Here is a 17199-nt window from a genome sequence, read left to right as displayed (position 1 = left end):
CTACTATGGCTGGCAACGCGTTTCAAGTCAATTCTGGTCGTAAAATTAGTCACTTAAAATAAATTCCTGTTCAAGTAGGAACTGAACAATAATATTGAAATAAATTTTACCTGTGAAAAAAAATCAACAAGCACAGACTTAATTTGAAAAATATAAAACTTTAATAAAGGCTACATCTCTCAATAATTACAATAATTATAGGTCCATGTAAATCTTTAAATGAAACACTTTATATATAATGTATAATTTACAGTTTTGATAGAATGAAAAAAAGGCTGTGGTGTAAAAAAACAAACACGATTACATGATATCATTAAAAGCATAAAAATATCTTTTCAACATAAAAACCCTTCTGAAAACCAAGGGATATATATTAAAACCCTGAAACAGGGTAGCACATGGTATGGCATCCATTTAGGCACAGGCGCTGTACTCCTAAAACATCAGCAATAGTGTGTTCTTATAAGTGTTGTTTTTGAGCGTATACTCCTGATGTGCAACACGTGTGTCAGTATCCATACTTTGCAATGCATAATTACAATGTATACAGGAGTTCTGTTAAATATAAAATCACTACAGCAACATTCAAAGGATATCAGAGCCATTGTTCTTCATTGTTCACTACCCCCCCCCCCCCCCCCCCCCAAACTTGTTCTTGTTCGCTCAAATCATTTTGGTGTGTGAGCTGTAAACACGCACGGCCATTATTAGATGGTACAACTTGTGTTCCGGGTCTGGATCCCCCTGCGCAAAGCCCGGTTTATAAACAAAGGCACAACACAAAAATTGAGCTCTGTTGCCAGCCTGAAGACACAAAAAAAAGTGAGCTCTGGCAAAAGGGGGAGAAAAGACGAGAGTGACAAAACGAGCATTTCAAACTTTCAGCAGCATATAAGACTGGGATTGACCATTAGAAGCCTTGAGCAAGATCACAGAAGGATGCCATCTTGGATCAGAGAGGGTAACAAGGCGATGGGAGGTGCTAGGCTAGTGTCACATCCTTTGTGTGTAGTAACATCAAACAAAACAAAATACTAAACAATTTCACCACAGTATCCTCTCCCAACATTCAAAGCAGCTTGCCTTTTGGCTGGAAATAGGGAGAGGGCAGGAACAAGGTTGGGAGGGGTAAGGAGTTTTTCCCCCCTCCAATAAATATTCACTAAAAACCTTCAACTTGTGAAACAACGCATCTAAATACAATACATGTATATATACATATATGCAAGTATGTATATGCACATGTATAAACACTTTCTAACTATGTAGTAAGCTGAAGCATAGGCTGGCTGGCGTGCTGCGTCTCCAGTCCTCTTGCTAGTCCGTTGCACTTGACCCGCGTCAGTGTAAACGCACAACAGTCTCTCAATACGCATCACAACAGTGGTTATATATTCAAGAAGCGGTCAGGGGTCCCCCCCCCCCCCCCCCTTAAATTGGTCTTTTAAAGATTCTCGTGTGGTTCCCTTGTGTTTCTAAGGCTGGTTGGTTGAGAAAGTCTGGGAGGGACAGCCCCTCCTCTGGATTAGGCATACTTCATTGGCTCATCTTCCTTCAATCGCTCCTTGTGCTGGATATATTAACTTTATATCTTTCCGTTTAGCTTAGTATTCATCGTTTCTAGAAATAAAGTCTCTTCCTCAAGTTTCCGGGACTTCAGCTTTTAGTGTAAAGGATGTTGCTTGTGTTTTTAGTCCATCCTCTCCACCTTGCCCAGGACCTTGCCATCATACATGGGCAGAACCGTGGCATCCTCCCACACCTCCTCGAATACGGCACCGCACTCAAACTCGTCGCTGGCCTTCTTAAAGTAATACCTGTGGAGACAAAACCAAAGCATGACAAAATGCACTGTGCGTAATACCTGACGCGATATGACTACGCAACAACATTCATTTAAACTGGCCCTAAATTCTCTTTCGTCCAAATCAAACACTAACAGACACACAGAGCCAGAAACGGATCATGCTCAAAGCAACTTAGTCATCGCTTTCATGGCATTCTGCACACTTCAAAGGCAGTGAGTGACTCCACCTCATACCGCTGCACAAACATAGCCCGCCCCCCCATTTAAACACAATCCTAGCTGTTTTGTTCATCCACTTGTTCGGCAGGACTGCTGGCCATTCAACAGATGCCTATCTTTTTGCAACCTCTTATTAAAGTTGAAGGGTTAATGTGAAGCTGTCTTAAGTTGCTACCGCCTCCAAACTCTTCGGATGTAATTAGACTTGCTGTCAAATGTGGGCCGTTTCTGTCACATAGGTTGACATTTCAGGTGCCTCAGAGTCTGCATGAGCACACTCAGAGCACATATGGATCTCCCTTACACGCAAACACGCACTCAGGTACTGATGCGTGGTAATGCCAATGTGGAGTCAACATTTTTGACTGGCAAATGAAAAATGAAAAAAAAAACTTTTTAGCATTTTTCCCCATAATGCCACAGCGTATTGACATTATACGTATACGTTTAGAAATTAAGTAAACATTTATTCACAACTTAGATGATTTATTATTATGTCTGCAGTGCATGATTTCCGTTCTCCATCTTTCCCATAATGCCATGGGGTAAGTCAATACCTCATGGCATTATGGGGAAAAAAATGCAAAATTCTTAGCATTTAGCCTCCAAATATGTTTGAACAGACTTGCATCCATTTTTAAACATATTTTCAAGTACGTTTGAATGTGAATGTGAATTTGAACGTATTTGCAAATACAGTCGAACATACTTACAAATGCGTTTTAAACTAGGGGTGTCAAAATGAGTGTGTTAATTTTGAGCTAATTTAAAGTTCCTTTATTGCAACAAATTGTTTTAACATGTGATTAATGACAACCCCTTACTTGGAAAGCCTGTACTGGGGGAACTCCAATCGCAACGCAGCAGACACGTCCACGTCAAAATTTAGCAGTAATAAATGTAATAATAATGCAAATATTTGTGGAGACTGGGGTCAAGTTGTATTTTACAATTTTAAAAAGTTACTTAATGTTAAAACTTAGATAGCTCTTAATATAAGAAGAAAAATGCACGGAGCTGTCACTAATATCTTACATATGCAATAATGCCATCTAGTGGCAGAAAAATGACCACAAAACAAATCAATATCACACTATTTTTTTTTTTACTTTTTACTGTACAGTACATCTTTTTAATTTTAACTATGAATTGTGCAGCCATTAGTTTAACATTTTCCACCACTTTTATGTTAACACGAGTATGAAAACTTAGATATTTCATTGTACATTTTATTGTACATTTAGAACAGATATAACATTTGTGATTAATTGTGAGTTAACTATTGAAGTTATGCGATTAATTACTATTAAAAACTTGAATCGCCTGACACCCCTAGTAAACATTATTTTCCAGTCAAAAATGTTTACTCCACATTGGCAGTTCCATATTCGGGAATGTACCAATCACTCAATCACTAGCAAAAAAGTGAGGAGAAAAGGCGGGGAGTAAAAAGGTTGCTGAAGTGGATTGGAGGCTGTCCTGACTCAGTGAGTGAGAGCAACATATTGGATTTGGGCAGAGCTCGAGGGGCTTTACCCTGGGAGGTGGGAGGGGTCTCTTAAAGGTCACGGGTCACCTCACTATCCCACTCTTCTTCTCTCAAGCTGAGATAACTCCCAGGGTTAGTTTGCTCCCAGTGATTGTGAAGCCAAGGCTCCTAATCATTTCTCTTTTCTACTTTTAAGCCAGACTCAGATCAGCAGGAGGGGATTTAATGATAAGCTTTGTAATGGAAAAAAAGAGTAATTTCTACTCTATTTTACATGTACCATTACTGACAGTACAAAATAATAAGTCCCTGTATAATATTAGCCAATTTTCACACTTGCAATACAAAGATGTAAAATGAAGACATGTTATTAACAAATTTTCCCATGTACATGTACAAAGTTGTGATGGTTTCGTCAAATGAAATTTCCACTTCTTTTTTTTTTTTTGACGTCACAGACTCTTCATTAGTAAAATGTACGACCTTTCTAAGATGGCTGTATTTAGCATCAAGCTACATTCTCACAAATGCCTCAAAGTCATCACTTTGTTTCAGTGCTCAAGAGAGAGACAGACGGAGCCTTTCCATTGGAACATGTTTTATGTGGTAGAATTTTTTTTTCTATCTTTGCAACATCTGGCACCAATATTGTCTGGCAGGGCTGCAGCATACTGTTCTCCGCTGTACCATTGCCATGTCCAAATTAACCAACTCCACACATTCTGCTGCCATTGAAGCCAAACTTTTCATGTCCGCCTCCCTCTCCTCTGCTCTTGCTAAAGAGTTTCGGGTTAGCAGGGCGCAGGGATTCGTTTCTCTCTCCTAACAAACAGATGCTTCTGCAAACTCATGCACACAGCGCAGTAAGCAGTACGGCTTCTCATGTATGTGCATAGAGACAACTAAGTGAATTATGTTTCTTTTTTTTTCTCCATTGGTTGCCCACTACATTTAAATCAAACAGTCAAATGCATGTTTCTTTTAAGAATTTCTTCATCTAACGTTGGCGGCAGCCAAAGAAGAAGGTGCTTGCAACATTTGATTTTAATGCCTGATGCAATAATGGGGAAGAGGAATTTGAAGGCCTCTCAGTCTTTGTGCACAAAATAAAATGGATCAGGCTTCAAAGCCATTTTATTAAGGCAGCCTTACCATGGAAATCAGTACCAGATGTGCAAACAAAATTGCTGCAGAACCCCCACCCCCTTCAGCAGATCAGCCCAGTTTCTTTTCAACTAAAAAGCTCCAGTACTTCACACTGTGTTCTTACCTTACGAGCATATGACCAATAATATCAACGCTAAAGACACTGCATGGTTTGAGTGACACAACTCTACATTTTTGCTCTCAAGTGGCAACATTTGAGGCCTCTGACACAAAAATCTGATATGTATTGACTCCCACTTAGTTGTGTTGAGTACTGTATGTGCAGTGTGAATATGATTATGTTGTTGGCGGTATATTTACCGGTAGTTGCCTTTCTTGCTAAGCTGTTCTTTAAAGTGTCCCAATGTGAGGCAGTGGGTCTTCATCACACTCCGGTAAGGAATCTCCTCACCGCAAAAGAAGTAGGTGACCATTAGTTCATTGGACCTGTGTAGAAAAATGAAACATGATTTAAACATCCGTACATTTGGTACCGTTTATTTTTAAGTAGAAAATAGCAACAGACGGATGAAATACCAAAGTTCTATAAATACAACTGGCAATTTAACAAAAAGAAAGTAACTTTGTTCATTTCTAGTGATGAATGTGAGATGGATGAGTTTGGTGGTTGCATGTGTCATCTTAAAAGATGGTGAGGGTGTTCAGTGACTCAACTGCTGGCTGTCACGTGAGAGCAAGCAAGTTGTTCCACATAAAAGGACTTGCATTTGCATAATGTCTTCCTACCATAAGTGCACTCCAACTGCTTATCTCTCAAACCTTTTCCAAAAGAGTGTTTTCTATAGTACAGCACACTATATTCGGGATGGGTTCAAATTTATGAGAGCAATGTGTCTTTTCTGGTCACACTAGAGTTAGCAAGTTCCTCATCTTGAACGATGCGCACGTAAACTAACTTCTAGCATTAATGAATGAATGCAAGCATGCTTGCACAGGTGCATGTGACGGTTTGCAAAAACTTGCACTTGGAAACACGTTTGTGTGCTGCCTCTGCAAAACGCAGTTCCTATTAGGGATGTGCGAGTATCGATACTAGGTATCGGTATCGGGCTGATAAAAGGCTTTATTTTATTGGGGGGGGGGGGGGGTCTGGGGACTCAGAATACCAGTCAGAACTGGGATGGATTATCTCGGCAAAGGAGATGTGCTCACTATCACAGATTTACACTGGTTTGTGAAATATATTTGAGAGAAATGGTGGTATTGTCTATGTGGAAGAATGGGAGGAATATGTAGGTCTTCTTTTAAAAAAATCTGTTACTGTTTTTTTCTGTGTGGAAATTTTACTAGTAGTATTAGTTCTTAGTATCAGTGACAACTCAAATAAAATGAAATAAGTGTCATTGTACATCCCTTGCCCTTATTAAAAGCAGTCACTTGTAAATGGCCCCCGAGAGGATAACAAGAAGGACTCCTAGAAAGTAGTATTCTTGGAAAAAATGGAAATGAGGAGTACAAAAAAATATGGAAATAAGGAGTCTAGTCTTTTAGTCTTTAAACAAGTGTGAAACAAACCAAGTTAAGACAATAGAAATGAACAAGATTGAAATCCTTACTCGACCGTTTGTAGTCCAGAACTGGCTGTGGCTGGATGGCTCTGGTCTCTGAGGCTGACGGCCGCTGCTGAATGCCTTTTCAAGAGAAAAGGATCTTGAGCACTCACATTTGTTTGATGAGAAATGGCTCCCATGTCGTATCTGAGTCTTGTTGTCACCTACCTCGGTTTCGGTGGCTTGGAGACCTCCTCTAGTCTACGACAGGCCTCTTCAAGCTGTGCTAGGGTGTTGGGTGGGGGCAGTGGTGGCATGGCTGGGTCCTGAATAAACGGATGGCCAGGGTGGTGCCCACGAAGGTTAGTCCCAGAACCAATGCCACCCCCACCCCATAAGGAGTGAGTTCGAGCAGGCAGGGTCTTGAAGTCGAGGGGGTTGGGCTTCTTAAGGCCGGGGTAGCTGTTTAAAAATAAAATAAAAAGTCCCACATAAGTATGAACTCAAGATAGAACTGTTCTTTTGATGCCATTGCGGTTCGACAGACATTTACCTGTGAGGCTTGTGTTTGCCCTGTCTCTCACTCTCCAGAATCCACTGCCAAACATTCTGAGATCGGTCAGTGGTATCAAGAGGAAGGCATGGTGGCGACAAACCCTCGTTGGAGGATCTGACTTGCCGTCGTGACAAAGTGCTGCAGCGACTAGTGGAAGAGAGAGGTGCGTCAAGAAAGAGCTTAAATATATATATAAAAAAAAAAATCTTGAAGGGGAAGTCAACCTTAAACATTTCTTGACAATAATATGTCATATGTGACCTCACTAGTCCAAACATGACATTCTGATTAATAATACATTTGTGGAATATGTGTTATGAAGCAGCCGTATTTATCCATCTCAGGGGGCGGCCATTTTGCCACCTGCTGTCGACTGAAGATGACATCACAGTTGCTCAGGACAATCACCAATCACACCTCACCTTTTTCTGAAGCTGTGATTGGCTGTTACCTGAGACCTTAGTAACTGTGATATCATTTTCACTCAACAGCAAATGGCAAAATGGCCGCCTTCTGATATTGAAAAAAACTGCTGAATTTTGCTGCTTAACTCATATTCCACTAGCGTAATATTAACCAATATACCGTATTTAGACTAGTGGGGCTACATAGAACATATTATTAGTTGGGTTTCCATTTTCAAGAAATGTGAAAATAAAACTGAATGGAAACGCTACAAATTCGAAAAAGGGCCCAAAATTCGCAAAAAAAAGTTTTTACGCTTAGAGGGGGTGGATTTCGAAGCATATCGAAAAAGGATAGTCTTCTTCTTCTTCTTTTAAATTACTGGTGGATACCATTTCTACGGTATATACCGCCACCTACAGCGGCAGAGTCCCCTCTCAATATTTGCAAAAGAACAGATGGAAACGGGCTTAAGTCGCATTTTCACAAAATTTGCTTGAAATTCAAAACAATTGGATGTAAACCTGACTGTTGTCAAGAATTTTTTGGGAGGTTGACTTCCCCTCAAAATAGCGAGGAGCATTTGGTGAAATACAATGCGGACAGCAACTAACGACTTGTTCGTGTTGATACTCACACGGGGGTAAAGTCGGAGTAATTGGCGCCTCCTGGAGGGCAGAGGCACTGAACACGCTGAGCTGCCTCAACCTCAATCTGCTCCTTGGTCTTTGGCCCAGCATGATGATGGTGGATATAGTGGTGATGGGTGTGTTTTGTGGACTGCCGGCCTGACATCAGAGCTTTGCCAGAGCCAGGATAAGCACCAAAGAAGGACCCGTGGCCTGAAGATAGCAAGGCACCTGTCCGTTCTGGGGAACGGGAGCGCGGTGAGTGCCGGACCACGCCGGGCGACTGGCAGCCAGGCGTCTTCAGGACTCGTGATAGATGATCATCGAGGATAGCTTGGGGGTCCTCCTCACATTGGCTACCAGATGGAAGTAGAGGGTGATGGAGGGAGGTGTTGCTGGTGAGATCTGTGTTTTCCTCTTTTTCCTCCTCCTGGGCAGACAGGAAAATAAAAACAATCAAGGATTTTCAAGAGACGTATACCGTCACACATGGGAAAGGCAGCAAGCTGAGGAATTTATGTTTCAACTTACATCAACTTATATATATGTCGTCCTTAGAAGTCAGAGAGAGTAAAAGCCTGTGTAACTTGATTTGAATTTCCTTTTTGCCGTACTGTTATCATCGCTAACAGGCTTTGGGTGTGCTTCATCTATAATGCAGTGTGCCTATGCATAACAAAGAGACTGGCACTACACATATTCAGCAAACGTGCCACTAGAGAGTAGCTAAGTGGTAACTATTTGAAGAAACTTCAAGAGTATCGAGAAACATAACTTTTTGAAAGTTCCACTGGATGAAATACTGGAAGACAGAGTGGGAAGGGGAACAAGTGGGCAGACTTTTAATTTTCTTGGCTTCATCCCTGTTCTTCGACACATCAAATCTGGCCTAACGCCTCTTATATGTTAAGCACTATTGTCGTACCGCAGTTTAACAAATATTACTTTTTCAAATTGTAATCATTACGCCTATATTTAGCATCTTGTCTGCGTCACAACAGTAAAAACACAAACAATAACCGTACAAGAAGATGACGAAGGAGTGGGTGAGACAGCAAAGAAAGCGGCATCAGACGCATATGCTATTGTGCTACTGAACACGATGATTTTCATTCTCCTACGAAAAAAGATTAAGGCAGAAGACTGGCTGTATTTCAGTTATTACTAACATTGCAGATGGAAAATTAATAAATGTTTATTGATCCGGATGATGAGAATGAAAGAAATAAGGGAGGCAACATGTTTATATTGTTTTATATTCACTAAAATGCTTTCAGTGTTTTTGTATCTCTTTTGATACGATAATACATTGATAATTTGGGTCAATGATTTTGGTGAAATAAAAAAGTAGGGATGGGCGAGTGCTAATACCAGTTATAGGTATAACCGGCCTTATTTCAAGATATCAGTCCTCCCGAGAGCCTTCTTGTGGTCATTTTACAATTAGGAAGAAGAAATTACAACACTAGAAAATTAACAATAGTTTCATGCAATTTTAAAGGGAAAGTCAACCCAAAAATTTTCTTTAAAATAATATGTTGTATGTGCCCCCACAAGTTTAAACACGGTATTCTGTATTATGTTTGTGGAATATGAATTCCATCCGTTTTTATCCATCTCAGGGAGCAGTCATTTTGCTTCTTGCAGTCAACTAAAATGACATTACAGTTCCTCAGAGTTCAGTTAACGACTAATCATGGCTCTCCTGGTTTTGTGAACTGTGATGTCATTTTCAGTCGACAGCAAGTGGCAAAAGAGCCGCCCCTGGGATGAATACAAACTGCTGGGTTGACTTCCTCTTTAAGGAAAAATGCTTTTTGTGATATCTGTCTCTTTAAAATGATCCGTCATTGTTTTGCTTTTGCTTTGCTTTTTGGGGTGTAAATTATATGTATCAAAAGTACTTGGTACTTGGTATCGGTATCAGTGAGCTGTGTGTGTGGTTACCTCTTGGATCTGCTGAAGCCTCTCTGCCAAAGAGCTCATGGTTTCTTGCTCTCGCTTCAGCTTCTCAAGCCGCGTTATGAGTTGGGCAGCGAATGAAGCAGGCTCAATGGGGGTCATCTCTTTAGGCAGGCGATGTGTCCTCTGCAGGGTGAGCAACGCAGTAGGAAGGACACTTTATATGAGGTAGCGTAACTGCGAGGTGCTACCGACAGATGCAATATGGCGCATTAATCCGCTGCCCTTGTCCTAATCCAGTCTTGTTCCAAAAATCCTGCAACTATTCCAAAAAAACATGATCCAGATGCCCTTGCCCTCGCTAACCTGAACTTTCTTTCTTTCCCATCACACCCTAGATCTCCCCATGGCCAGTGCCCTTGGCAGTGCCAGGCTGCTGGGTAGCAGTTGGTTGGTTGCTTGGAGGCGAGCCCCCCTGCCTGCACCCTCTGTAGCCCAACCAAGCCATCAGCTAGGCACCGTCTGAAGTCAGCACACTTCAAAGGGCCCTTGTCAAACATCAAACGCACACTAGGGGTGGGAGGGACACGCAGCTTTAAACCTCAGAATAAAAGGCAGATATTGACGGAAAAAGAGGGAGCGAATAAAGGAGGGAAGAAAATGCAGGAAGTGGGGCAAAATTAACAGCATGAATACAATACGGAGTTGTACAATTGTTAGGTGGCCATGGTGAAAGAAAGAGAGTGGGACAAAGCCAAGAAGACGACAGATGAGTCAAATAGCACGAAGATCTAAGGCAAAGTAGTTATTCATTTCTCAGTTGCATGCAGGGCAGCTCAAAGATATTCTAGTTACATTATCCTACTTTAAATATATGTACCCCCTCTTTTTTTGTTATTTGGAACACTAGCTTTCTTGATTTTTACTCTTTTTTTTGTTGCTTCTCTCATCTCTTTGTATACACGATGAAGGGATAAGAAAAAAGGCGAGTGAAGCTGCTGGCAAAGGAGCGCCAGCCCTACATGGGGCCCCCCCTGCCTAGGGCTGGTACATCATGGGAGTCAGAGCCATCTCCAAATCAGGAGGGAAACATTAAAAGAGTGCAAGTGGGTAAGGGGGGAGGCTGAGGCAGAGAAAAGCAAGGAGGAGGGGGGAAATGAGGACCAAACAGCAAAAGTACATACACAGAAAGCACAGAAACTTATCCACTACATTGAGATAGTCTCATTTTTGCTTGTAACAGATCTCCATATGTAACGAGCAGAGGTTTTGACACTCCATAAACTCAATACTGTATTCAAACAATTATTTGGGTACCTTGTAGGTATTTGTTGTTAGTTCCTTTAACACTAACAGCAGGACACGTTGGGGTTTAATGTGACAGTGCTCAGGTGGTGATGAACTGGCCATGCCCCAACAAAAATCTCAAATTTTTTTTTTTTGCATTGCAAGACAGAAATTATGAGTCTAACATTTAATTCAAGGAACATTAAAAAAAAAAAAAAAAAAGACTTACTGGAAAGTGGGGGAGTGTAATCTGGCCATTGATCTTGACACTGCGGTTCATCTCTCGTTGGAGATGCTTCTTGGGAGCCAATTTATAAGGAGGGATTCCATCTCTGTAAAGTAAAAATAAATAAGTCAGTCTCTTTTAAATTTAACCAACCAAACTTATTGGATTCTCTGCTACTGACACACTAGTGCCAATTGCTGGTACTTTAGGACCATTTGTCAATCTCAGTTGTGGTATAAAAAAAAACAAAAAAACAGCTGGGTGGGAAGCCGTTTATCAGCAAAGTGACTAACACAACATTCCCCAATGGCACACCACTATTCACACTACAGAAAAGTCAACAGGCCTCAAATCTTTTGAAGCCAAGGCAACAAAAACGCACATCACAAAACCCAGCAGAACAATGGGTGAGATATGCTAAACACCCTCCTGTGGACTTCAAAAGGGCCCTCCTGATAAGATTAGTCCCTTGTCAGCTTTGACAGCACTTCTTAATAAAGCTGAATACTAATGCACTAATCTCAACATTTTTTGTACCACTGACATAGAGCATGTCATTAGGAAGACATTCTAGCCAGCTGACAATTAAGCTATTATTATGGGAATCTTAGTTTCTCCAGTTTGCTAGCATTTTCGAGTCAGCTGCCACTTAAGCTGAGCCAATTATCTTGGCCGTTTTGGCCGCTCAGAACTATCTGACCTAGCCCAAACGCTACTTTTCTGCTGCTGCTTTGAAATCTCACACTCATGCACATATGCACCCACTGCCATCTTCGTTTGGCAAGCGCTTTGCTGTGAGCCTCTGATCTGAGCAACATCAAAAGGCGGGTTTGTAAGATAAGGTAATGTTTGAAGTTGGTGCTGCAACATTCCCCAGCGTCCAAGTAAATCCATAAATAAGATATAAGCAAAAACTGAAGCCCCCGTCAAATCCCCCCCACCCCAAAATCCTCTTCTTCTTGTTCTTTATCTGGGAAATGAGATTCAAATTTGCACAGCGCCTTTTAACCACTAATCAAATTGTTCCCTCGAATGAAAGAGGAAGAAGCTCTTTTTGTATTACTGAAATCCATTTGGGTGGAAAGACAAAGAACTGCAGTCAAGGACAGGAGAAACGTGGCTCGCGGAGACCAAGGTCTGTGATACACATCTCTCCAGATAACTAAAAGAATGATATTTGACACACCATATTCAAAAAGTAGAAAAGGCTGGCTATTGACATCATCATTGTTATTATTATTATTGTTATTATTATTGCAGTCAGGCTGGCATTATTACACTACTCTAGCAAAACTGTTCTCTCCAACAACTTTAAAGCAACACTAAGGAACTTTCAGTTTACGTAGATTATGGCGGTGCCATATGGACAAAGTTGGTAATGTTATGCCTGAAGGAAAACCACATTTCCCATGAGGACAAGCGCATTGTGTAATTTTTTAGCTCACGCCAGCGAGTGAAAGCTGGGCCAATGTTGATCCTTGTCCTTTTATACGGGTAGCTTCCCTTGAACTTTTTTGTCTCCTCAGACAAAACTTTTCAGTTGTTTTGCAGCTTCTGCCATGAAAGCAGCAATCGTGCGTTGACGTTCAAATTGACTTCCGTCTTTGTAACGAATGGGGAAAGGGTCATGTATGCAGTCAGCACATTTGCATAGTTTTTTTTTGTGTGGCAGTGTTCCTACTATCCTCCTCTAAGTTGCCTAGTGCCAGTAAAAATGATACAGACCCTCGGGCCATGGTAAAGGTAACATTCAACTAGTTTCAAAGTCGATCTTTCATCAGAAGAGTTATGAAAATATTGTATTAAGGTTGAAAAGTTCCTTAGTGCTACTTTAAGTCGCCCTTGGTAAAGTTGACGGGCCCACAAGAAGCCTACTTTTACCAACACAGTATCGAGCAAATGTCCAACTCACTGTGCTTTTAATCAACTCAAACTGCACACTGGTGATACAATTTGGCAGCTTGATGCTTTGTGTAGGTTTTGGAAGAGAAAACAGACATAGTCTTTCATGGCTTCATGGGCCCTTACTTTATGGGGATCTCCTATTCAGTTGTGCAAGTCATTTTCAAAGCAGCCAGCCACCCTTTTATCCCCTAAGCCCCCCTCACCCAACAATAGGCTGAAAGCGATTCAGTTAAGCCCTTTATACTCCACGCACTTTATTTTCTCACTCTCTTGCACTTTGAGCCCCAGCAGTCCCGCAACAGGCTCTGGAGGGTGGAAGAGAGACGCTGTGGAGGGATGGGTCATGATGGAAGTGATTTTTGGGGGTGCACCAGTCTGGCCAGGGGGGAGTTCCTCTGTCCCAAGGTCTATCAATGAGTAACCCCTGTGAAAGCCTTGCAGACACATGATCTCAGCACGCCACAGAGGCCAGTGGCAGGAAACCGACCCACCATGTGAGTAAGCCTCCTTTCATTTGGTGCCAACATTTTTCAGTGAGTTTGTCTTGAGGCCCAAATGGCCATTTCCCTCCCCCTCTCCTTTAGCTCTTCAAAGAGAAGGGCGATTAGATAATATGAAGAAGAAGAAAAAACAGGTCTGTTGTGGCAGAAGGGTGGGTGGGATGGTTGAATTTCAACTTTGAGGAATGAAGCAACACCCCCACCCACATCAAGACAATGTCATATTTTCCCCCCTACTCTCCCCGCAAGTAATGCATCAGAAAATAAACTTCAAAAATGTCTTGAGAAATAATGCCTGTCGCAATTCTCACCCTGGAGGCCATGATAACGCCACATTAATGGAATTACCTGTTTAATTACATTATTCACAGGCAATTTTTGAAACATGCTCCAGCTGCCTGCTACAAAGAAAAGCGGAGTCCAAACATTATTCTTCGCATCTCTTTGCTAGAAATGTGCAACTTGGATGTTTCCAAACATACTGTATTTAGTAGGGATGGATGAGTACCGAAACCAGGTACTCGCCACGGATATCGATACTGGTATGAATGACGAACGGAGAATGTGAAACAGGAAACGGAAATACAGAGCTGCCTTACAAATTAAAAGGATGGATTTCAAAACAAGATATAATTAAACATCACTCACTAACAGCTTGAGGAATTCTTAACTTGATAGATATTACTAAATTACTTGAAACCCTATTGTATTGAATTTAATTTTTTACATTTCATTGTATTTCTTAAAAAAAAGTTGTAGAACCACATATTTTGATTGGGATTTTTTTTCTGGCCACTGGATTATGTTTCATTTTATTTATCGATTTTTTTTAAATTCATTTTATTGTGTGCTCTATGCAAAATGACTTTTATGAACAAATTAAAAATATATAAGTGCCATTAATTTCATTCAATGTATGGAAATTTAATGACATATATGTCATTAAAAAAAATATCTGTCATTGTTTATTTGGAAATTTTATGTATCATAAGTACTAATGGTATCGGTATCAGTGAGTACTAAAGACTTGAGTATCGGTATCGGTCTCAATTAAAGTGGTATTGAACATCCCTAATATTTAGATATTGGAACTAATAATAGCCACAAATATTTAACCAAATAGTGGAATGGAAATCCAACATTTAAAGTCACTATATTATCTCCCGAGGAGTGCCAACAGATAAAATCACTTACACACTACTGTCTGTCATTGACATTGAATCATCAGTTGTGGCATCACTGGAGATCTCACTGTCATTGGCACTGGTGGCAGGAGCAAAGATGTAGCCAGAGTTGACAAAATACGGGCTGGCATTGTCTCCTCGACGGTGTGCCCTGTGAACAAGAGGAGAATTGACATTGAGAAGTGATGTTTTTCAGTGTTGCAGTGCAGTCTGTGAAAACATGTCATAGGATTGATGTTTGCTTCTGATTCGCATTCAGTGCAATTAAGAAGATAAACAGGACAACTTGAAGTTTGTTTTGACAATGTCCTCAGTAGATTTCTGTAATATGAGTCATTAGTACAACACTGTGTCATCCACAGTAGAGATCTGCCTCTCTCTTTTCTTACATGCCAACCCTTCCCTGCTCTCCCCCTTCTCGCATTTGCTCCCAACATCTACTCTGCGAATCCTCCCTTTCCCAAATCCCCTCGCTTTCTTTAAGTGTTCCTGTGTGACTATCTACTCTCCTGCTGTGTTGCATTCCAGTTGTAGTGGTGAAGGGGGTGGATGAGGAAGAGAGGGGAAGAGGAGGTAGGGGGAACTTGAGCTTTTGCTAGGGTGGAGGAAGGGGGGGGGGGCTTTCTTTATGAGAATGCCTTCTGCTGGGAGTGCTGAGAGGAGAACCCCAGCATGACTAAAGCTGTAGGCCCCAAGCACAAACCTGACCTTTGGAAGGTCCGCGCAAAGAGTCAGGTATTTAGCACAGCTGGGCTTTCTGCACCCCCACTCTCTTTCTGCATCTCTTGTTGCTTTCATGGTCCCCCTTACTGTCTTCACTTCCTCCACTCTACTCTCTTCCCGCAAAACATATTTAGTCTCTGACAAGCAATTTATTTTCCAAACAGGAGAGATAAAAGTGTTGAATTGCAGTAGCACACTACATAGCGGCAGAAACTATGGAACTGAACTGAGGATGTTTTTACCACTCTGGTGTTGCATATGTGAGATCTAAGAAGAAAAAACACGAGAAGAGAGAATCTGTGCAGTGCCAAAATTAGTTCCACATGTTTGAGATGGAAATGGGTTGACCTACAGACGTGGTGAGGGCCATGAAGGGGGGCTACGGGTGATGCAAGGGAGAAAAGGTGGCTTTCTGTTCGCCATGTAATTTTTCACTAAAAACAAAACAAATAAGTATACGCTATAAGCGTCAACAACCACTTGCTTACTGACTCCACAGACACTGACATGCAAATGAATAACTACTACAGTTTTAGATGATCTCTGAGCGACAGCGCCAAGGACAAGTGCTGTTCTATGTTTCTCTACTCCTCAACTTGTCTATTCATACTGAGCAGATTACTAAAAGCATGATGTAACCACAACAAGTAGTTATTTTGGTGAAAGACATTTGATGATTGTAGGTCATACCTGCCAACTTTTGAAAGTGAAAAAGCCTAGTAGCTAGGGTCCAGGGGCCGCATGTCGACGTCCGGTGGGGGGTTCAGGGGGGTGAAGCCCCCCTGAAGCCAAAGGATTTTTAGCATTTTCAGGGCTTAAAATGCAGCTAAGAAGTAACAAATTTTACATTTTTTTCACAATCACAACCTCATGTTTACTGTCAATTTACCTTAACTGTACTGATGGAAATAATCAAAAGAAAGTTCTTTAAAGCTCAACAATTTATTTAATATAACAAAGTCATAGAAAACCCTCATAAATGAATGATATCCAAATGTTCTCCATGTTATACAAGCTACAGCCTAAGATTATTTGTTCTCCATTGTGCATCGTTTTGATTTTTTCAACTGGTCTTTCGAATGGGTCACACTGTGGCACTTGTATCCAGATGATGTCATCATCATTTTCCTCGTCATCAGTTACGAACAACGGTACATACGAACATGTCTGCGCGTACAGTACATGTCGAAAAATGTCCGTAAAGAGATGCTGTAAGTTAAGATTTTGTATTGCGCGTAGTGCTTCTTTCCGCCGCTAATACCGCCGCTTGGCGCTGTGAGAGCTCATTGGAGGCTCTGCAACGTGTCGAGGAGGAGGAGGAAGAAACACTTCCCCCCGTGAAGAAATTCGAGGCGAAACTGTTGGCGCAGGGGTTTTCGCTGATAGATAAAGCCCTCGCACTCTTCGAGCAGCAAGACCCAAACATCGAACCTTGCCCAAAGGTTGCAAATCAAATAAATGATGCCACACAGTGCTACCGCGTCATTTATGAAGAAAAAAAAGGAAGCTGTGCAGTCGTCGTTGGATCGCTTCTTTCGGCCAGTTTCGAATAAATCCTCCAAGGGAGATACTCGCCAACCCGCATCTTCTTCTCCTCGACCCTCAACTTCTTCCGACGTGTTCTTCCATTAAGTGTCTCTCGTTCTCTCTCTAACATTGCACTGTACTGTACGTATTCTCTCTATTTTATTAAAAGTTTTTTTCAGTACA

The 17199-nt window shown here is 41.4% G+C and overlaps 1 protein-coding gene across 11 annotated transcripts in view; it reads right to left on the bottom strand.

The window, feature by feature from the left end:
- Window positions 1-634: 634 nt before the first annotated feature.
- Window positions 635-17199, bottom strand: part of LOC144055581 (axin-2-like) — a 131016-nt gene continuing 114451 nt past the window's right edge. For all 11 annotated transcript variants that reach the window (XM_077571681.1, XM_077571679.1, XM_077571680.1 and 8 more), the window contains 9 exons: window positions 14777-14917; window positions 11181-11283; window positions 9710-9850; window positions 7771-8192; window positions 6726-6875; window positions 6401-6634; window positions 6239-6313; window positions 4983-5108; window positions 635-1817 (listed from right to left, as the gene is read on the bottom strand). In XM_077571681.1, coding sequence (XP_077427807.1) covers window positions 1691-1817; window positions 4983-5108; window positions 6239-6313; window positions 6401-6634; window positions 6726-6875; window positions 7771-8192; window positions 9710-9850; window positions 11181-11283; window positions 14777-14917 — 1519 coding nt within the window. In that variant the 3' untranslated portion in view covers window positions 635-1690. The remainder of the gene's footprint in view (window positions 1818-4982; window positions 5109-6238; window positions 6314-6400; window positions 6635-6725; window positions 6876-7770; window positions 8193-9709; window positions 9851-11180; window positions 11284-14776; window positions 14918-17199) is intronic.

Source organism: Vanacampus margaritifer, chromosome 7, assembly GCF_051991255.1.
Source record: "Vanacampus margaritifer isolate UIUO_Vmar chromosome 7, RoL_Vmar_1.0, whole genome shotgun sequence".
Classification (NCBI taxonomy): Eukaryota; Metazoa; Chordata; class Actinopteri; order Syngnathiformes; family Syngnathidae; genus Vanacampus; species Vanacampus margaritifer.
This window is presented reverse-complemented; position numbering and strand designations above follow the sequence as displayed.